The 22,695-nt window shown below is 47.9% G+C and overlaps 1 protein-coding gene across 2 annotated transcripts in view; it reads right to left on the bottom strand.

Moving 5' to 3' along the window:
• RSPH1 (radial spoke head component 1) overlaps window positions 1–22,695 on the bottom strand; it is a 34,935-nt gene that overhangs the window by 8,719 nt on the left and 3,521 nt on the right. Inside the window, exons 4-9 of one of the 2 annotated variants that reach the window (XM_036094374.2) lie at window positions 20,146–20,236; window positions 19,522–19,657; window positions 10,838–10,909; window positions 9,371–9,533; window positions 8,466–8,609; window positions 5,883–6,057 (exon numbers count right to left, since the gene is read on the bottom strand). In XM_036094374.2, the coding sequence (XP_035950267.1) occupies window positions 6,005–6,057; window positions 8,466–8,609; window positions 9,371–9,533; window positions 10,838–10,909; window positions 19,522–19,657; window positions 20,146–20,236 (659 nt within the window). In that variant the 3' untranslated portion in view covers window positions 5,883–6,004. Of the gene's footprint in view, window positions 1–5,882; window positions 6,058–8,465; window positions 8,610–9,370; window positions 9,534–10,837; window positions 10,910–19,521; window positions 19,658–20,145; window positions 20,237–22,695 lie in introns of those variants that run through there. The other variant, XM_036094372.2, reaches the window with a different exon arrangement.

The raw sequence follows: 22,695 nt of genomic DNA, 5'->3' as shown, positions 1-22,695 counted from the left end.
GGTTCCTGACACGAAGCTCCTAACTCCCTTGGAATTTCCTGGGTGATAGGAGTGTCTCTTGTTCTAACAAGGTGGCTCAGGATGGCTCCCAGATGGCCCTACCTGCCCACCCAAAACTGAGACCGAACCAAACAGCAAGCAAGAACTGGCATTCGTGTACCTGGCAGGAGAGAGAGCCCTGAGAGGCTGGATCCCTAGCTAGGGAGGGGGGCATAGACAGGCTCCAGGCCATCCCTTTGGGTTGAATGAGCAGGTGGAGGAGCTTGTCTGAGATGGTGCCCCAAGAACCTCACCCAGGAAGGCAATCATGCAGGGAAGGATGTGGCCCCCAGGACGGCTCCAGCAGAGGGCCGAGGCCAAGGAGACAAAGCCACAGGGCTGGCGGAGGCCAGGGGACAGCCCCAGTGTTGGACATCCTGGAATATGAACTATTTCCACCTTGAGGTCAAGAGGAATGTTGTAATTGTTCCACTCATGACAAAGACATTTGGCGAACAGGACTCTGCCCTCCCCAGCATTACACGCAGCAGGTTCCACACCTGGTGAGCTCCTTCTGGACCCGGCCCTCCCGCGGATAACAGCTATGCACTCTGTGCAAGTTACAAAACAAGGCCCGGATGCCGGTGGAGAGGGGAGAAAAGGCAGCCAGCTTCTAGAAGAGAGCCAACAGCTGCAGGAAAAGGTGGTGAGCATGACGTCCATTCGTGTGGCCTCAGCCTGCAGCTGCTGCAACCATGCAGAGCGACCTCAGTCCCAATGGCCCCTGCCTGGCCTGAAGGGCCAGAGGACTGGGTTCGGGGCAGACACAGCCCCGGAAAGTGAGCGGAGAATCCAAGAGCAGAAAAAGCCAGAAAGAAGGACACTCAAATCCTGCGGATACATCTGCCTGATTAGATTCACCAGACTGCAAAGTTCTGCTCATCAAGACTCTGCCAAGAAAACAAAGAGGCAAGCTGCGGACAGACAGAAAACATGCATCTGGGGAAGGACCCGTATCCAGAATAAAGATCTTTACAATCCAAAAAATAAGATAAGCCACTTAGGGGCGCCTGGGTGGCTCAGTTGGTTAAGCGACTGCCTTCGGCTCAGGTCATGATCCTGGAGTCCCGGGATCGAGTCCCGCATCGGGCTCCCTGCTGTCAGCAGGGAGTCTGCTTCTCCCTCTGACCCTCCCCCCTCATGCTCTCTCTCTCTATCTCATTCTCTCTCTCAAATAAATAAATAAAATCTTTAAAAAAAAAAAAAAAGATAAGCCACTTAAAAACCAGAAAAGTATTTGAACAGACATTTCACAAAGGATGACGCGTAAACATCCAAAAACCACGTGCATTAACACTCAGTATCACTTGCCTTAGCTAGAAAGAGCAATATGGACACAACTGATGAAATTTGAATGAAGATGTGTGGACTAGGGAAATTCTAGCAAATCCTATCAATGTGAGATTTCCTGATTTTGCTAATTACATGGTAGTTCCGTAAGAGAATGTCTTTATTTTTATAAAATATACTCTGAAATATTTAGGTGTATCTTACACTCAAATGATTCTGAAAAAAAGTAGTATCTGTTTACCATAGCCCACCTCACCTGTGGTTCCGTTCTCCACGGTACAGTTACGGCAGTTGAGAGAAAAACCCTCTGAAGCTCTGAGCTACAACACCAGTTTAGATTTCTTTCTAAGTCAGCATGACGGTACGTACAATTTGTTCAAACCAAAATCTGACTTCTGGCCCACCACCCACACATCGTGCACCTGCTTTGTGAATGAGTAATCTGAAGAACATCTTGTCCTTCAGATTCCCGTCAATGCCCCTGCTCCCCACATTCCTTTACAATAAAACTCGTGATTCCTGCCTATATGTTAATCTGTAATCTCTTGGGCTCTCACAAGATGCAAAAAAAAAAAGTATATAACTCTGTAAAAACTGTTCATTCTCCAGAGCACATTCTTCCCTGTGAAGAGCTTGTTTCCTGGACAGCTGTCCTAACGGGGCCTGAAGAAAACTCTCTTTCTTTTTTTAGAGATTCTAAAAGGTTTATTCATTTTGTGTCGACACAGTCAACCACCAACCAGAAGCAGATGATGTATCGTTGGAAGGTCAAAAGTAGCCTAACCCTAGGTCAGAAAATCTATGTCACTCACCTCACTCCACTTCATCACACGGGCATCTTATCTCCCGTCATCACAAGACGGGTGAGCTTAGGGCAATAAGATACTGTATGAGACAGGGCGCCTGGGTGGCTCAGTTGGTTAAGCGACTGCCTTCAGCTCAGGTCATGATCCTGGAGTCCCCGGATCGAGTCCCGCATTGGGCTCCCTGCTCAGCAGGGAGTCTGCTTCTCCCTCTGACCCTCCCCCCTCTCATGTGCTCTCTCTCGCTCTCTCTCTCTCTCAAATAAATAAATAAAATCTTTAAAAAAAAAAAAAAAGATACTGTATGAGCCAGAGACCACATTCATGCAACTTTCATCACGCTATATTGTTATAATTGTTCTATTTTATTATTAGTTACTGTTGCTAATCTCTTGTAGTTCCTGATTTATAAATTAAACTTTATTACATGTATGTATGTATAGGAGAACACAAAGTCTATAGAGTTCGGTACTACCCATGGTTTCAGGCATCCGCCAGGAGTCTGGGAACATACTGCCTGCAGATAAGGATGATTATGGAACTGCAAAAATATGCTTATACACACATATACTGTTCTTTCTCTCTTTTTCATGCTCTCTTTCTGAAGCAAATGGAGCAAGATAGAAATGATTCCGGAGTCTGGGTAAAGCATATACAAGTTCCTTTTACTATTCTTGCAACTTTTCTGTAAGATTGAAATCACATAAAAATAAATTACAAAACATCAAAACCACTGGAAAACGTAATGAAATTTTCAAGGACTGATGGGGTTGTGCCAAAATGACCAGAAGTGGGTATGAGGAGCTACCAGTGGCCAGAGCTGTCCATTTAAGCACGATAAAGACAAGGATCACAGTGGGTTGAAACACATTGAATCAATGAAAATCCATGAGTCCACGAGGACCGCTCAAAAAAGAGAGATCCAGGACAGACCAATGTGCCAGCATTTGGAGCATCCATTAAACTAACATCCTCCTTTTAAAATTATTCAAGAGAAGGAAAGAAGCATTTATCCTGTCTTCCCAGGAGGACTGTATTTCATGGGAACCAAATAAATCCAAAACTTTCCTGCCTAATAAATGTAGAAGGGACAGTAGATTTAGAAAAAATTGTAACCATTACAATTATGGTTAAACAATGGTGGTCCCAAAGATTTCAGGTCCTAATCCCTGGAATCTGTCAATCTTGCCTATTCAGAAAAAGGGTCTTTGCAGGGGTGATTAAACCTCTCAAGGGCCCTTACAAGAGAGAGACAGAAGGAGATGTGATGATACAGACAAAGAGGTGTCAGGTAGTCAAGGAGCACCGGGGCCCCCAGGAGCTGCAAGGACTTGTCCTCCCCTACAGCTTCCGGGCTAGCCCAGCCCTGCATGGCCCTCAGGTTTCGACTTCCAGCCTCCAGACCTGTGACAGAAGTGTTGATTGAAGTCGCTCAGTTTATGGTAACTTATGACAGCAGCCCCAACCCCCTAACACAAAAATGAAAGTGATTCAGACAACGATCGTTAGCCGGTGTTGAAACACGGAGGTAAGTGAGGCTGGAGACTGGAGGCTCTACGGTGCAAAGTAACAGCACACACACCACTTCTAGCGGCAGGGGACTAACGCAGTCCAGACACACTCCTCTTCTGACCTGATGACACAGGAAGTACACAACGCACAGGATGGTGAATTTAGTCAGCCATTCACAAATGGTGAATCCACCAAGCCTTTAGCCGTAACTTCTAGGAATAAGAAATACAGGGGATAGCAGAACAAGCTAAGAGCGCCCAGACACATCCAGGAGCTGCGACATTCTGCGGGCAGCGGCTCGGTCTTGCAAACCAGTGATGCGGGAGGGACTGCTCCCAATAAAGGGCATAAGACTCCCCAGCGCAAGGCCATTCCACACCCTGACAGCGTGCCTCACACAGCGTGCTCCACCGTAACCACCTAAGTCCCCTGTCCCTTCTCCCTCTGAGGCATTCAGACACCTGTCCCCTTGTGATGGGTGGTACTTAGAGCACACAGGCACTTTGAGAACACACTAAGGGAGCACCAAGTAAGTTGAATTGGGGAGGGATTTGGCAGTGTGGGTTTCTGGAAAATATGCATGTTCCTGATTTGTAGTAACTTCCACGTGTAATTCAGTTCTTGCTAGCTGCTCTGGAATAGCTTCCAGAAATACCCCTGCCACCCATTTTGGTGACTTTCCCAGCACTCTGACACATAGATATGGGGTCAAAGGTCAGATCTCCACCTGCCCTTGTCTCGTGGATCCAGCACCACATCTATGGGAGTGGAGGAACGAGGTTTGAGGAGCACAGCGCCAGGCTCTAGTCTGTGGATATTACTTCAATCACCAGACACATAAAGTTGGACTCTCTCCTGTCAGAAACGTGATGATGCAGCATATACAATATTTGATGTGAATCACACACAGTAGGATTTTATCAGACTGCATGTTGGTAGCGCACAATCCTGACGCAGTTTCGTGAACCCCAAGATGTGGGGTGTTCTATCTCCTCAATGGTCAGTAATTATAAACCACACTAAAGGAATAGCTGTGATGACTTCCCTAATCTCCCTACAGGAAATCTTGCAAAATTATTGTCATAAGAAGAGGCTAGCAAAGAGTATCCTGGCAAAAATGTAGAAGTGTTAGAATATCAGTATTCTGATAGTTTTTTAGATGTGCTATATGTGGATTCACCAGCTTTTTAGTTTGTAGTTTTTTTGAAATTTCTTACTCTAAAATAGTATCTGCCTTAATGCAATTTTATATTCATAATGTTCTGTGTGTTTTTGTAAAGAGGTTTGGATACCTCGTTCATAATGCATTGTTCTTAAAAAAGCCCCCTGTTTTGGGACCTAATGACCATAGATGCAGCACATGGTGCTGGGCACACCAACTACAGAGACCATTCTGGGGTGAACTGGAGACACCACCCTCCAAGCGACTCTGGGGATGGAGGAGGATGACGTGAATCTGGGGAGATGGGAGACCGGGGGGGACGGGGCTCCTCCAGAATCACATGTCTTCACAGTGGTGCTGGCCGAGCCAGGGGGGGCCCAGACAGTGTGACTGTGGTCTAGGCATTAGCCCCACTGCCCACCGGAGGACCTGAGGGGTATGCACCACAGGTCAGAGCCATGTCTGTGGGAAGCCCTGCCCCTTAACCATCTGCAGGGTCCCCGAAATCCACACTGGGATGCTGAAGCCATGGAATGGGCAGGAGCGCCCCCTCCAGTGGTAGCTGATGGTTTCTTGCCCGAGCCCAAACTTAATTTTTTTTAAGACTTGATTGATTGATTGATTGATTTGAGAGAGAGAGAGCTGGGAGGAGGAGCAGAGGGATAAGCAGACTCTGCACTGAGCATAGAGCCCGACTTGGGGCTAAATCCCATAACCCCGAGATCGTGACCTGAGCTGAAATCAAGATTCAGATGCTCAACCAATTGAGACGCCCAGGCGCCCCGCCCTAAGTCTATTTACTGTGCTGTTTTGTGCCCCTTGCACACAGAATTATTTTCTAGGGTCTTCGTAGCTCTCTCAAGGGAGATTGGAGAGAGAAGCTTTAGTAAGTGTTACTCTATGAGCGTGGCCAGAAGGCCACCTCCATGAACCGTCTTCTGTGGTGTTAGGGGTGTGTGACCTCGTTCTTTATCCCAGGAGAAAACAAGGCTGAACAACCACAGCCAAATAACCTGGAGACTTCCAGCTTAAAGAACTCGCAGAGGCTCATCCATAAACAAAGGATGAGGAAGACATTTATTCATACTGTGCACTATTTAACAACTAATGAGAAAGATTAATAATGGATTAGCATCAACTGGCCAAATAACAGAGCATTTTGGGGATATAATCTCCTATTCTTCCTGCTCGCTTCAGCTCACTCTAGTAGCTCTGACTGTTTACTTTCTTCTTCTTCAAAACTAACAATTCCTGAGGGGAGAAAAGAAACATGAGTATATTCCACACTCATTTTTTCTATTTTGAAATTCTGTGTGCTAACAGATCTTTTGCAATGAATAATATTATAAATATTAAGCATTTACTGGGCAAAAAATACAATGTTAAATTTTATCTTATACAGACTTTTGTAGTCTTTCTTCGGTACCAGTGTTAGGAGTGCGTTGGACAGTTAGGAGTCAGGGCCAGGGTCCCCAACAAGAAAATATGGAGTCTGGACAGCTAAAATAAAATAGCACTGACATCTCGTTTTGCAGCTTAGACAGGACCAGACTAACATTCTGCTTTGCAGCCTTTGCAGAAGTGACTTCTGCAAAATGTCCTAAAATAAGACAATTAACTACCAAAGCATTTGTCAATATCATGGGCAAGGGGCAGTTAAGACATAAGCCCCCAGATGGCAGCAAAAAAAGACAATCAGCACATGGACATTAACCTAATAGGTAGACAGATACGTGACCAGAGCCCTGATTGGCACGATTCAGCAAACCCTGACTGCTTAAGATAGCAAAAGAACTCATAAAAACCCCTAAACTTAGACTCTCCGAGGGCAAATCTCTCGGGACCCCTCCCTCTCCGGGAGCTTTCTACTCTTGCTCAATAAACTTTGCTTTGCTGCCCACCACTCTCCGACTAGTCCACCTCTTCATCCTTCGAAGTGGTGTGACCAAGAACCACAGACCTAAGGGGACAAAAAATCCTGTAACAGCAGCAATAAACTAAGCAAAAGATAAATCAAAGTCAATGCTGAGAATATTCCCATGAGAGTGAGCTCAGTAACTATCTTTGCCTGCACACACTGTCCACATATGACCAGCTTTACAAACGTGAGGCGGCACTGCTCGGCCCTTGCTTCAGTCAAAAGAAAGGCAAGGACTTGCTACATTCTGATGTTATCTTGAAAGTATCATGAAAGTTAGAGTTATTTTTTATTGTGAAGTAAACTCTATAACCCTCACTGCTGGCGATGAAAAGAGATTAGTAGGCTGAACCTCAGACATAATGTAGGAATCGTGTTAAAGCTTGAGTTCTTGTTATTGTCCTGAAACGTTTGCCTACTAGGCCCATTGTTTACCTTAGCCCCTTTTTCGTTTAAGGCGTTCTGACATTTTGGCACCTACCCTGGGAGGTGCGAGCAGCACCATCCCTCCCCTCCCGCCCACTGCCCCGCTCCCAGGAATACTTCTGACGCTGCCGCACCTGCTCCGTGCCCCTTCCGGTACACCGCCGTCAGTCACAGATTCTCCACGCACTTCCCATCAGCCCTTGGTGCCTCCAGGGTCCCCTGGTTGGGCAAGCAAGGTGACCCCCACCAGACGTGCTCAGGATCAGCCATAGCCTCCATGTAGGGAGCATCCATATACCATCTAAATGCTCTATGGATGCAGGCCTCCTCCATCCTCACAAACCTCAGGGCACTGGGGACAAATGCAGGATGCAGGGGGTACAAGCAGGAGGTCCCTCTGGCTGCTGCTGGGAACCCCTGGCATCAGCCCCTGCGCTCTCAGCCACGGGCCGCCGAGCCACCAGCACGGGCTTCTTCGGTGCACCACGACGTAGTTCGACTCACTTGCCAACAAAAGCCTAACTCTGTGTGCGCCTAACGCTTTGAGATGGAAACCTGTTTTACAGTTCATTATTGCAGAGATTATATTCAAAAAAATGGGGAGTACAAATGTTCAAAAAAGATATTTGTTCTTAATTTGCAATAGAGACAGAGTAACCTGCACGGGGTCCCCAGCCCAGCAACCACCAGACCACTGGGTTCCTCACCACCAAGATACCGCCTTAAACCAGACACAAGAAACTGGGCTCCAAGAAGAAAGCCCTCTCTGACTTCCCGGGGTGCCCATAGCACTTGGAAGATTTTTCAAAGATTCTAGGAACCTGAAGCCCCAAGCAGACTGAAGGTTGAATCCCTGGCCTGTGACCCGCAGATGCAGAGGCTTCTGGATTAATGGTACACTCAAACCCACTTAAAAAGGGCTGATTTCCAGCACTGCTGGCCCCTAATTAGACTCCTGTGATTCGACCGTGGGAAAATCAGGTAAAAAAAAAAAAAAAAAATGAAGCCATGTTATAAATCTCTAGTGAGACTCTGCAGCCTGAGGCTGCTCTTTTGGTAAAAATGGAGATAATTAGCACGTGACAGAGAGCGAGAGGCCGTGCAGGGCAGCAGGCCGTCCCCCTCACAGTCAGGGGGTTTGTTGGAGTGCCTGAGAGAGCAACAACCCCACGGCCCCATGCGAGTCCTCAGCCGGCCCCTGAGATCTCGTCCCAGTCCCCGGGGCAGCCCATGAGGCCAAGGTCAAAGACAGGAGAACCCGAGAGCCCTCCCCAGTGTGCGCCCACCCCCTCCCTGGGCCCGAGTGCGTGCTCACCCTGGTCGATGGTGTCATATCGGAAATCCTCTCGGCCCTCCTCCCTGGAGCCATCTCCATCGTCCTCCCCAGGCCTCAGGGAGTCAGTCTCCCCCTCAGAAACATCTGCCAGAGCCTGGCCCTCCTCCGAGAGCTCCCCGCCACCTGACATGAAGCCACAGGAACCACTCTCACGTAGGCTGCAGGCCTGGGTCTCAGGCGGCTGCTTCCTGGCCTGTCAGCGCCCACTCCCTCCTGCTGATAGTGTGCCCGCCACCCCCTCCGGGGACCCCCTCTCCTGCTTGAAGTCACCCAGTCCAGCCCAGATCTGGAGTGCCCGAGCCCCATCTCGGCAAGGGGTTCAGATGGGGCACGTCTACTTCCCACCGAGAAGCTACACTCTGTTCCCCAGGGTTCACAAGCTGATGGGTGACAATTCCAGAGAGTCGATGAGCATTGCTCTCCAAAGGGAAGGGAATGCCCACAAGCAGAGACCAGAGAGGGGAGGCCTGACCCTGCCATGCCTGGGGCTGTCTCCGCCCCAGATCTCTCCAGCTGGAGGAACCCCAATACATTAGGACTCCTGCCCAGTGTAACCTTCTCCAACAGCCCTCGGCACCTTGGCTACCTCTCAGGAAGACCACTGGGATGGGGACGGACAGCTGCGGCTGTCACCGGGCTGCTCTCAGCCCTGGCCCAGGCTCAGGCTCACAGCCAGTCGCAGACCGAGTGGGGTGGGCTTTTAGCAGCAGTGCTTCCCAGGGGACCAACCAGGTTGTCCATCTAGCCAGTCAGTCCCACTGCCCCCCCTTTCCACCCCCAGGAGGATCCGACCCCCCACATTATCCTGCACACAAAACAGGCCCAGAGTCCCAAGCCCACAAAGAGGAGGTGCCCAGTGCCGGCACTCTGGGGGCACCCCGTACCCTCAGTTCCTGGAGCCTCTTCTGGGCCAGGCCCGTCCGTAGGTGGCTGCTCTTCGGGGAGGGTTGGGGTCCACAGAGACAGTTCTGTGATTTTGGTGGCTTTCCATTTTGGAACCACGGTCATCATTGTCGTCTCCTCCTCCTCCTCCTCTTCTCCTCTTTCCTAATTTAAGTTCAAAAATGTAAAATTACCAGCATGTGTGTAGACTTGGGGTGGAATGTTTACCCCGGGCGGCGGGGGGGGGGGGGGGGAACGACATTCGGCCACCATGACAGCACAGCTCAGTGGTCAGCCCAGTTGTCAGCTGCCCCTGGTGGGATCTCGGCTCAAAGGTGGATCTTGGAATCACTAAGACGAGGCACAGACAGGCATCACCACGTGGCACATTCATGTTCCCGCTCCTGCCGTGAGCGGCTTCCGGACTTGACATTCCCAGCCTTCTGGAGCAGTTAAGAAGTGACCGAGACCGGGTGTGGCTTTCATGTGCTCGGTCACATTTTCCGGGTCTCAGATTCTTTGTGTATAATTAGCTAGCCTCCCTGGCAGGAAAGGGCTGGAGGCATCCTAAGACGACCATATAGCATGGAAGGGCCTGAATACTAAAGCTGTAGAATCAAGGATTATGGGGGAAATGAACTCCCATGAAAGCAGAGGGAGAGTTGATCTCTCTAAATGTGGGATCTTTTGTAAGAGAGTACAATTCCGGCAACTGAGCAGCGGCACACGCCCATTGGGCAGAGCATGCCAGCCTAGTCCCCCGTTTTGTAACTGTCACAAATTTCCCAAGATCTGAGTATCAATAAATGTGGGAAATGTCACTGTCACATAGAGGATGATACCTATGACAAAGAGTGACAGAGACCTACCTATTACTTCCACTGAGTCGCTCAGAACTAGATGGCTTGGTTGCCAAATTTCTGAGCTCCATCCCCATGAAGGGTGATGCCAATGCCCTAGAATCACCGGGGGGCTCGTGAAAACAGGGGTCGGAGCTTCTGCGTCAGGACGTCGTGGGTGGGGATGCGATGCTGCAGGCCCCGGACCACACCTGGAGAGCCGCCGTCTCACGTCCTCTGTGCACTGTGACACCCGGTTTCTCTGCTTATCACAGCCCCGGTCGTCATCCCAGAAAGCTCAGGTGCGGCCTTAGACTAAGGCCCTCGGGTTGTGTGTAACTCCCCAGGCTTATTCCTGAACAGGAGCGGTTCTGGGGGCTTATGGTAATGGCCAGCTGCTCCCCCTGACCGCAGCTGCATGGGGGCTTCCACGGGAACAGTGACGTGATACCGCTCAGTTCCGGCAATTCGGGTCTGGACCGAGGCACGCGCACACAGGGGGATGACAGCACAAACGTTGCCAAGAGCTGGCATGACTTCCATGTGACCTGATGGGATCTGTGGGCTCAATACCCCCAGGCAGCTCTTTGGCCTACGGACAGAGGATGCTGTATGCACTCTGCCACTCACCACATCTGTTAGACGGTACTCCCCGTGCTGCTCACATCCGATATCAAACACGTACTTTCCAGGGCCGATAGGCTGCGGGCAAGGAGAGACCAAGAAGGGCTTCACTCTTCACCACCCAACGGAGCACGCAAAATGCCGCGGAGATGTCACCTCCAGAAAACCTGCCCAAAGTCAGGCGGTGGGACAGCCAATGCGGATTAAAGACAGCTTTTATGAACTGATGGCCAATGGAATTACCAAGTATAGAGGCTGTTTGCTTCGTTATTTAAACTTTAGTTTTATCTTTACAAAAGTAATGTATTTATTACAAAAATTTCACTAAGTCCAGACCCACAGGCAAACAAGGTAGAGATAGAAGTGCTAATAATATTGTGACATGGTCTTGGGGCCCCTGGGTGGCTCAGTCGGTTAAGCATCTGACTCTTGATCTCGGCTCAGGTCATGATCTCAGCGTCATGAGATTGAGCCCCTTCACAGGCTCTGCACTAGGCGTGGAGTCTGCTGGAGATTCTCTCTGCCCCTCCCCCTGCTGCCCTCTAAACAAATAAATAAATAAATGAGATCTTTAAAAAATGTATATTGTGACATAGTCTTTATAGCCTTATTCCTTATTTCTAGTACATAGATTTTTCTAAATAAAAGTTTGACCGTAATTACACACACCGACCCATACTCTACTTCTACCTAGAAACATGGCATAAATGAATTCCCATATTTACCAATAGTCTTCCACAATGCCAGTTCTCAATCTGGTATTTTCTTTCACTTAAGAATTAGAATCTATTTTACCCATCTACTATTGTTAATATTTGGCATGCCGATGCTATCCTTGGACAAAGACCACTGCAGGAGACACATTCGGAGTCATGTCTTATGTACATTCTTGATATTTTCCTCAGGGAAGTTTTCAGAAGTGGAATTTCTTGTATACACACACACACAGTGTGTACATATATACTCACAAAATATATAGGCACACCTATTTTTTTTTTTTTTTTAAAGATTTTATTTATTTATTTGACAGAGAGACACAGCGAGAGAGGGGAACACAAGCAGGGCGAGTGGGAGAGGGAGAAGCAGGCTTCCCGCTGAGCAGGGAGCCCGATGCGGGGCTCGATCCCAGGACTCTGGGATCACGACCTGAGCCGAAGGCAGACGCTTAACGACTGAGCCACCCAGGCGCCCCTATTTTTTTATATATTGACCAGAATGAGGCTCCAATAATTCTCCTTCCCACAACAGCACTTAAGAGCCCCTTGTCTTCAAACAAGGGGCTCTTATTTTTCCTGGGCATTAACATTTTGCTCTATCTTTACATTTTTTAAAGACATATAAAACAGGATCTCATCATGAAGTCACATCTTTAAGCTATTAGTAGGGTTGGATTTTTTTCAACATTTTTGACCACTTAAATCACATTGATTGATGCAAATGCTTTATGTATTTATATTTAATGTTACAAATATCCTGACCCCATTGGTAATTTATCTCTTAAATTTTCTTTATGGTGCGTTCTAATCAATAAGGGATTATTTTTAGCAAGCAAAATCTGTTGGGTTTTCCTTTATATTTCTGTTTGGAAAGTCCTCTTTCCTCATTTCAAAGTTAATGAACATTTATTTTTTTCTGTGGTTTTGTTTACATTTAAACCTTCACTCCCTCTAGTGCATGTCTTCATCTCACGCTGGATAACAAAGTGGCTTTGTTTTTCTCCCAAATGGTTATCAAGTTGTCTGAGCACCGCTCCTTGACTTCTCCCCATCATGTGCTCATTAGTTTAAATGACGCCCTTTTCAGGAGCTAAATTACCACCGTATGCACTTGAATCTGTCCCTAGACTTTCTAATCTGCTTACAGATTTCCCCATGGAGATCAGTGAAGCAGATTAGAAAGTCTAGGGACAGATTCAAGTGCATACAGTAATGCATTTATCAAAGCTTTAAAGTATGTTTTAACAACTTGTCAGCAAGGATATGAACAGGTAATTCTCTGAGGAAGATAGTCAAACCAGTAGCAAAATTGTGTAAAGATGCTGGACTTCACTAGGAATCGGGAAAATGCACATTAAAACAAGAAGACATTTTTTAACCATCAGATTTGCAAAAACATTAAAGACTGGTGACATCCAACAACGTTGGAGACTATGTGACCTCTCAGAGTCTATTCACCAGAGTATGAACTGGCAGAGCCCTTTAGAGCAGTTGTGGTGATATCAATCATGATTCAAAATGTCAATATTTGTAGACTCAGCAATGGCAGTATCGAACCTATGTAAATATTCCCAAATGCGCAAAAAGAGAGACATCTCTGTGCGTATTTTCGTGGCCTGATGTACTGTGATCCTATTTATATAGTGACAGCCCCGTGCTGTCCGTAAACGTTTGCGTACGTGCTGCACAGAAAGATGTGCGGAGGGTCACACGCCAGGGGGAGAAGGGAGGGCTGGAACTCAGGTGGGCAGTGGAGGGCCGAGCGTCTGGGGGCTTTACAAGTGGAACGGAAGCTGACCCTTGAACAACGCAGGTCTGAACTGCACCGGTCCACTTATATGCGGATTTTTTTCAATAAATACAGAGCAGCGCTATAAATGTGCTTTCTCTTCCTTATGATTTTCTTAATAACATTTCCTTTCCTCTAGCTTACTGTATTATAAGAATACTGTATATAATACATATACAAAGTATGTGGCTTGCTTGGTGGTAAGAATACAGTGTATAACACCTGTAACGTACAGATACGGCGTATAACACCTGTAACGTACAGATACGGCGTGTAACACCTGTAACGTACAGATACAGCGTATAACACCTGTAACGTACAGATACGGCGTGTAACACCTGTAACATACAGATACAGTGTATAACACCTGTAACATACAGATACGGCGTGTAACACCTGTAACGTACAGATACAGCGTATAACACCTGTAACACCTGTAACGTACAGATACAGCGTATAACACCTGTAACGTACAGATACGGCGTATAACACCTGTAACGTACAGATACAGCGTATAACACCTGTAACGTACAGATACGGCGTGTAACACCTGTAACGTACAGATACAGCGTATAACACCTGTAACGTACAGATACGGCGTATAACACCTGTAACGTACAGATACAGCGTATAACACCTGTAACGTACGGATACGGCGTATAACACCTGTAACGTACAGATACGGCGTATAACACCTGTAACGTACAGATACAGCGTATAACACCTGTAACGTACGGATACGGCGTATAACACCTGTAACGTACAGATACAGCGTATAACACCTGTAACGTACAGATACGGCGTATAACACCTGTAACGTACAGATACAGCGTATAACACCTGTAACGTACAGATACGGCGTGTAACACCTGTAACGTACAGATACAGCGTATAACACCTGTAACGTACAGATACGGCGTATAACACCTGTAACGTACAGATACAGCGTATAACACCTGTAACGTACAGATACGGCGTGTAACACCTGTAACGTACAGATACAGCGTATAACACCTGTAACGTACAGATACGGCGTGTAACACCTGTAACATACAGATACAGTGTATAACACCTGTAACATACAGATACGGCGTGTAACACCTGTAACGTACAGATACAGCGTATAACACCTGTAACACCTGTAACGTACAGATACAGCGTATAACACCTGTAACGTACAGATACGGCGTATAACACCTGTAACGTACAGATACAGCGTATAACACCTGTAACGTACAGATACGGCGTGTAACACCTGTAACGTACAGATACAGCGTATAACACCTGTAACGTACAGATACGGCGTATAACACCTGTAACGTACAGATACAGCGTATAACACCTGTAACGTACGGATACGGCGTATAACACCTGTAACGTACAGATACGGCGTATAACACCTGTAACGTACAGATACAGCGTATAACACCTGTAACGTACGGATACGGCGTATAACACCTGTAACGTACAGATACAGCGTATAACACCTGTAACGTACAGATACGGCGTATAACACCTGTAACGTACAGATACGGCGTATAACACCTGTAACGTACAGATACGGCGTGTAACACCTGTAACGTACAGATACGGCGTATAACACCTGTAACGTACAGATACGGCGTATAACACCTGTAACGTACAGATACAGCGTATAACACCTGTAACGTACGGATACGGCGTATAACACCTGTAACGTACAGATACGGCGTATAACACCTGTAACGTACAGATACGGCGTGTAACACCTGTAACGTACAGATACAGCGTATAACACCTGTAACGTACAGATACGGCGTGTAACACCTGTAACATACAGATACAGTGTATAACACCTGTAACATACAGATACGGCGTGTAACACCTGTAACGTACAGATACAGCGTATAACACCTGTAACACCTGTAACGTACAGATACAGCGTATAACACCTGTAACGTACAGATACGGCGTATAACACCTGTAACACCTGTAACGTACAGATACAGCGTATAACACCTGTAACGTACAGATACGGCGTGTAACACCTGTAACACCTGTAACGTACAGATACAGCGTATAACACCTGTAACGTACAGATACGGCGTATAACACCTGTAACACCTGTAACGTACAGATACAGCGTATAACACCTGTAACGTACAGATACGGCGTGTAACACCTGTAACATACAGATACGGCGTGTAACACCTGTAACGTACAGATACGGCGTATAACACCTGTAACGTACAGATACGGCGTGTAACACCTGTAACATACAGATACGGCGTGTAACACCTGTAACGTACAGATACGGCGTATAACACCTGTAACACCTGTAACGTACAGATACAGCGTATAACACCTGTAACACCTGTAACGTACAGATACAGCGTATAACACCTGTAACGTACAGATACGGCGTGTAACACCTGTAACACCTGTAACGTACAGATACAGCGTATAACACCTGTAACGTACAGATACGGCGTATAACACCTGTAACACCTGTAACGTACAGATACAGCGTATAACACCTGTAACGTACAGATACGGCGTGTAACACCTGTAACATACAGATACGGCGTGTAACACCTGTAACGTACAGATACGGCGTATAACACCTGTAACGTACAGATACGGCGTGTAACACCTGTAACATACAGATACGGCGTGTAACACCTGTAACGTACAGATACGGCGTATAACACCTGTAACACCTGTAACGTACAGATACAGCGTATAACACCTGTAACACCTGTAACGTACAGATACAGCGTATAACACCTGTAACACCTGTAACGTACAGATACAGCGTATAACACCTGTAACGTACAGATACGGCGTATAACACCTGTAACACCTGTAACGTACAGATACAGCGTATAACACCTGTAACACCTGTAACGTACAGATACAGCGTATAACACCTGTAACACCTGTAACGTACAGATACAGCGTATAACACCTGTAACGTACAGATACGGCGTATAACACCTGTAACACCTGTAACGTACAGATACGGCGTATAACACCTGTAACACCTGTAACGTACAGATACAGCGTATAACACCTGTAACACCTGTAACGTACAGATACAGCGTATAACACCTGTAACACCTGTAACGTACAGATACAGCGTATAACACCTGTAACGTACAGATATGGCGTATAACACCTGTAACGTACAGATACAGCGTATAACACCTGTAACGTACAGATACGGCGTATAACACCTGTAACACCTGTAACGTACAGATACAGCGTATAACACCTGTAACACCTGTAACGTACAGATACAGCGTATAACACCTGTAACACCTGTAACGTACAGATACAGCGTATAACACCTGTAACGTACAGATACAGCGTATAACACCTGTAACACCTGTAACGTACAGATACAGCGTATAACACCTGTAACGTACAGATACGGCGTATAACACCTGTAACGTACAGATACGGCGTATAACACCTGTAACGTACAGATACAGCGTATAACACCTGTAACGTACAGATACGGCGTATAACACCTGTAACACCTGTAACGTACAGATACAGCGTATAACACCTGTAACACCTGTAACGTACAGATACAGCGTATAACACCTGTAACACCTGTAACGTACAGATACGGCGTATAACACCTGTAACGTACAGATACAGCGTATAACACCTGTAACACCTGTAACGTACAGATACGGCGTATAACACCTGTAACGTACAGATACGGCGTATAACACCTGTAACGTACACATACGGCGTATAACACCTGTAACGTACACATACGGCGTATAACACCTGTAACGTACAGATACGGCGTGTAACACCTGTAACGTACAGATACGGCGTGTAACACCTGTAACGTACACATACGGCGTGTAACACCTGTAACGTACGGATACGGCGTGTAACACCTGTAACGTACGGATACGGCGTGTAACACCTGTAACGTACGGATACGGCGTGTAACACCTGTAACGTACGGATACGGCGTGTAACACCTGTAACGTACGGATACGGCGTGTAACACCTGTAACGTACGGATACGGCGTGTAACACCTGTAACGTACGGATACGGCGTGTAACACCTGTAACGTACGGATACGGCGTGTAACACCTGTAACGTACGGATACGGCGTGTAACACCTGTAACGTACGGATACGGCGTGTAACACCTGTAACGTACGGATACGGCGTGTAACACCTGTAACGTACGGATACGGCGTGTAACACCTGTAACGTACGGATACGGCGTGTAACACCTGTAACGTACGGATACGGCGTATAACACCTGTAACGTACACATACGGCGTGTAACACCTGTAACGTACGGATACGGCGTGTAACACCTGTAACGTACGGATACGGCGTGTAACACCTGTAACGTACGGATACGGCGTATAACACCTGTAACGTACGGATACGGCGTATAACACCTGTAACGTACGGATACGGCGTGTAACACCTGTAACGTACGGATACGGCGTGTAACACCTGTAACGTACAGATACGGCGTATAACACCTGTAACGTACACATACGGCGTGTAACACCTGTAACGTACGGATACGGCGTGTAACACCTGTAACGTACACATACGGCGTGTAACACCTGTAACGTACACATACGGCGTATAACACCTGTAACGTACGGATACGGCGTGTAACACCTGTAACGTACACATACGGCGTGTAACACCTGTAACGTACGGATACGGCGTATAACACCTGTAACGTACGGATACGGCGTATAACACCTGTAACGTACGGATACGGCGTATAACACCTGTAACATACAGATACAGTGTATAACACCTGTAACACCTGTAACGTACGGATACGGCGTGTAACACCTGTAACGTACGGATACGGCGTATAACACCTGTAACATACAAAGTATGTGTTAGTCGACTGTTTATGTTGTCAGTAAGGCTCCCGGTCAACAGCATGCTCTTGGTAGTTAAGTTTTGGGGGAGTCAAAGTTCTATGTGGATCTTCAACTGTGTGGGGGCAGAGGGGGGGATCAGGGGTCAGTGCCCCTGGCCCCTGCATTGTTCAAGGTCAACTGTACTTGTGTGCTATTTGCATAGTTTTCACTAACTAGCAGAACAAAGCTCTTGTTCTCCAGGTTAGTCTACGCTCAGCTGCATTCGTTGATTCTTCCCGATTAACTTTTGTCAAATTCTCTTTCCCATAATATCCCATGAGAATTTTGCTGAGAATTACATACGCAACATATAGATTTGGGGAGGATGTGCTGCTCTACAAAGACTTAAAAGTAGAATCTGTAATTAGGGAATGAATTTTATGTAAATGAAAACTGAGTTTTAAGAGAGTCTGAGGTGACTTCATTAAATTAGTTTAATATTGCCTACATCAACTTCTTTTTTTTAAAGATTTATTTATCTGAGAGAGAGAGAGCAGGGGGAGGGGCAGAGGGAGAGGGAGAGTCCTCAAGCAGACTCCCCACTGAGCACAGAGCCTGATGTGGGGCTCAATCTCACGACCTGAGCTGAAACCAAGAGTCAGATGCTTAATCAACTGTGCCACCCTGGCCCCACCTTCTACGTCAACTTCTACCGCCTTAATTTGCTCGGCAAACTCTTCAGGGAGTTTCTGGCCAACGCCCGCTCAAAGCCACGAGGAACGCCAGCATGGTGGGGGCTCAATATGCAGGGCTTCTCTGCATCCCAGCAAGGCTTGGCACAGCCACAGAGCCCTCCAAACAGAAATGACCAATTGTGAGCACTGCGGACTGGACACCTTCACGCCCAAGGCCACGCCCAGGGTGGGTGGGCTAGGCTGCAGCAAGGAAGAAGCTCGTGGGTCTCCCTTCCCAGGGCTCCAGCCCCGTGCCTCCCAGGGCAAAGAAAGTCCAAACACCCACATGCTCAACCACAGGAAATGTTTCACATCTGATCTACTCATGATGAGGAGCACATATGAGAGGCAGGATGTCCCAGGGTTATAACGACGGGATGGATCACTGCCCGGGGAGAGGGGGGATTTCGGTGAGATGCAGAGAAAAGAACCAAGTGCCCCTCCACTCTGCCCTCTGTCGGCGTCAGAGGCTTGGGGAGAGGCTCGGCTCCCCACTTTCTGTATTTGGAGGGGGTGGGAGGGTTCCCTGAGTTTTTAGTATTCTCCATCACCATATTTACATAGACTGGGGGAGGAGGGCGCACATCGTTTCCCACCGACTTACGTTTTTGTTCAAGAACTTGCCCTGGTACCTGTGGTTCAGGTGAATGAGCTCGGCCGCACCCTCTTGCTGTCCATTCACCCAGGTACCTACGTACTTACTGCCCGTCTCTGCGTAGAAATAGGTGCCTTGCCCCTGCCTGGTTAAGACAGAGAGAACAATGCGTTTTGTTCCGATACAGTGAAAAACCTTCCAGGTTTATAAGACACATTTAAATTGAGGGGGGCCTATACTTTCCTTCTCTATCTGTGCCCCATCAGAGCGCACTCCTGCTCCGTGTGCCCAGCATGGGAGGGGCATCGCCTGCTGGACAGCGAGGCCCGTCCTGCGCATCAGCCGCTTCATGTGGAAAGAGGCAGCGCTCCTGGGAGCTGTGTGTCCCCAGGAGGGTACTTCGGTGGCCTCCGGGCCCCGGGGGCTCTTGAATGAAGGACCACATATTCTCCCCGCGAGTCTGCCCCTGCCCAGTAATGTCGCATCTGGCGTGCCCACCTTAAAGCCACGAAGGGTTTGGACTGCCTGGCAGAGCTGGCTAATGGGCTTTTGTCATGATTCGGCCCCATACTAAGACGTCGTCATATTCTCATTACATAGGTAAGTCGACAGAACGGAAGAGAGAACGCAAACCTTTGGTGAGCAAACCACTCCCCCGTGTAGGTGTCATTATTGACGTAGTAGTAGATGCCGTAACCGTGCCTTTGGTCGTCCGCCCACTCCCCTGGAAGGGACGACACAAAGCAGGCCCGGGTGAGAAGGGAGAGAGGACCTTCACCTGCTGTCTCCTCCCTCTGTGACTCCCCTCTGTCCCCCTGCCCCTCCGGCTGGATGGCGTGGCGTGGGGGTCCGGTTAAGGGAAGCTGAGCCAGGGGCTCCCCGGATGCAGGTCTGGGCAGGGGCAGGCAGGTGGGCTGCAATGAGCTGAGCGTGCCAACAGCAGCTATCACGGCTGGTCAGTGGCAGAGCGAGGATTTGAACCCGGGTTTGGTCTGCCCAGCTGTCCCGCACACTCGTTCTGCTTGCATATGTTTAGCGATCCAGCACCAGCACCAAGGCTCGATGATCTCTCCTCGGCCCCTTGCCAGCAGCTCGCTCTATTCCCACTCATCACCCGGCTCCCACACAGCTTTCCGCCCGGGCGCCCGGGGTGCCCCACCTGCACAGCAGCCCTGCCTCTGCTGGGACCCTTCCCTCACTAATTGTCCCTGCCTCCTCACCTCTGTGCCGGCTCCTGCGACTCTCCCGCCGACTTGCTGAGAAATATTGGAACTGGCAGAGATACCATAAACTGCCTGACACCTCTACCATAATGACAACAGCAAACTAGTTAGTGAATGCGGTCGATCCTTGAGGATGGATCCCTGCACCAGGAGACTTATGACGCCCTCCAGTCTTACAGCTCACACAGGAAAGAAACTTAATAGAGGTTTCTGAGGTTGACAACTCTCCTAAAAACACACATGGTATTGCTAATAACGAGTTGTTACCCTGAATGACGCTTTTCGAGACTATGAACAATTTTTTAAGAAATGAATTTTGATCAATTTTTGATCAAAGACAAAAGATAGAATTCTCTATTTTCTCTGTAGAAAGGGATATTACAAAATTGTTGTCGGACAGACATTCCATTATTAGCTAGAAAGGTAAGGAAAAGGAGTGTGGCAGGCATGTCAGTTAATTTTTTTAAACATCCATTTGTCACTTCCTCAGATTTTGTAATGTTCGTGGTATTTTAAAATTGTTTTTATTTATTTTGATTTTTTATTACAAATAAACATTCACATTTATGCCAATGTTATATTCTTTTTCTTAAATAGAGCCCCTGAAACTTGCATAAGCTCCTGGCTTACAAGAAAACTGGACCCGCTTCCGCATGAAGAGAAAGCGTACGCAGCATGCCAAGAACATGTGGATCTTCCAGGAAGTATGTGTTTACATGAGTGAACCCCATGTTCGTCGACAACAACAAATCTACAGAAGGGCACATCTACATGTTTTCCCTATCAGTCCCACAGGTCTCGAGCACTCTGTGAGACAGACAAGCAGTGGTTCCAGGAACAGAGCCGCCCTGGGAGAGCTTGCCCTCGCCCCGGGCGGGAGGCCGACCCCCAGCCGCAGAAAGAGCTGCGTGCTCAGGAAGCAGCTAACAGCCCAGAGAGAAGGAGCTGGGAACTGGTACCAGCGAAGGAAGAGGCGTGATGTGTGCCAGGAGCAGCATGAGCAAGGGTGATGGAGAACCCCCAAACTGAAATAGTCCAGCAAACACAGGGGCTCGAACCTAAAGCCTCCCTGAGGATAGAGAGAGTGTGCAGAAGTCCTGGAGGACTTGGGCTTTAAGGGGTCACTGTGTCTTGGTAAATTACCAGTTTAAGAGGAGGAGGAGGAGGAGAAGGAGGAGGAGGGCAGATGTGTAGCACGGGCCGGTTTCTGAGGTGTAAATATTCCCACTGAGGCCACGGTTGAGCTGAGTACGGGGCTGGGGACAAGCAGCCCAGAACTGGCTTGTGTGAGCGCTCAGGAGCTGAGCAAGCAGGGCCCCGGGGGCCAAGACGTCCCTCGGTTTCTTCCCCCAAAAAAGACCATGACAAAACGATTCCATCCTCTTCTCTTGGCCATGAGAGCTGGTCTCCAGGGCAGCATGGCAAGAAAAATGTAGTAAATATTTTGCAGAAAATTTTCAAGAAAAAAAATTAAATTACAAGGGCACCTGGGTGCCTCAGTCAGTTGAGCATCTGACTCTTGATTTTGGTTTGGGTCATGATCTCAGGGTCATGGGATTGAGCCCCGTGTCCAACGGGCTCCGCTCTCAGTGGGGGTCTACTTGAGATTCTCTCTCCCTCTCCCTTTGTCTCTCCCCCCCATGTTCTTTCTCTAATAAATAAATAAATGTAAAAAATAGGGAAGGAAGGAAGGAAGGAAGGAAGGAAGGAAGGAAGGAAGGAAGGAAGGAAGGAAGGAAGGAAGAAAGGGAGGGAGGAAGGGAGGGAGGGAGGGAGGGAGGGGCGCCTGGGTGGCTCAGTCGGTTAAGCATCTGCCTTCAGCTCAGGTCATGATCTCAGGTTCCTGGGATCAAGTCCCGCATCGGTCTTCCCTGCTCAGCGAGGAGTCTGCTTCTCTCTCTGCCTCTGCCCCTCCCTGCCTCTCTCTCAAATAAATAAAATCTTAAAAAAAAAAAATAAG

The sequence above is a fragment of the Halichoerus grypus genome, chromosome 1 (assembly GCF_964656455.1).
Source record: "Halichoerus grypus chromosome 1, mHalGry1.hap1.1, whole genome shotgun sequence".
In the NCBI taxonomy this organism is placed as follows: domain Eukaryota; kingdom Metazoa; phylum Chordata; class Mammalia; order Carnivora; family Phocidae; genus Halichoerus; species Halichoerus grypus.
Note: the sequence above shows the minus strand (reverse complement) of the source record. Positions and strands in the feature narration are given on the sequence as shown.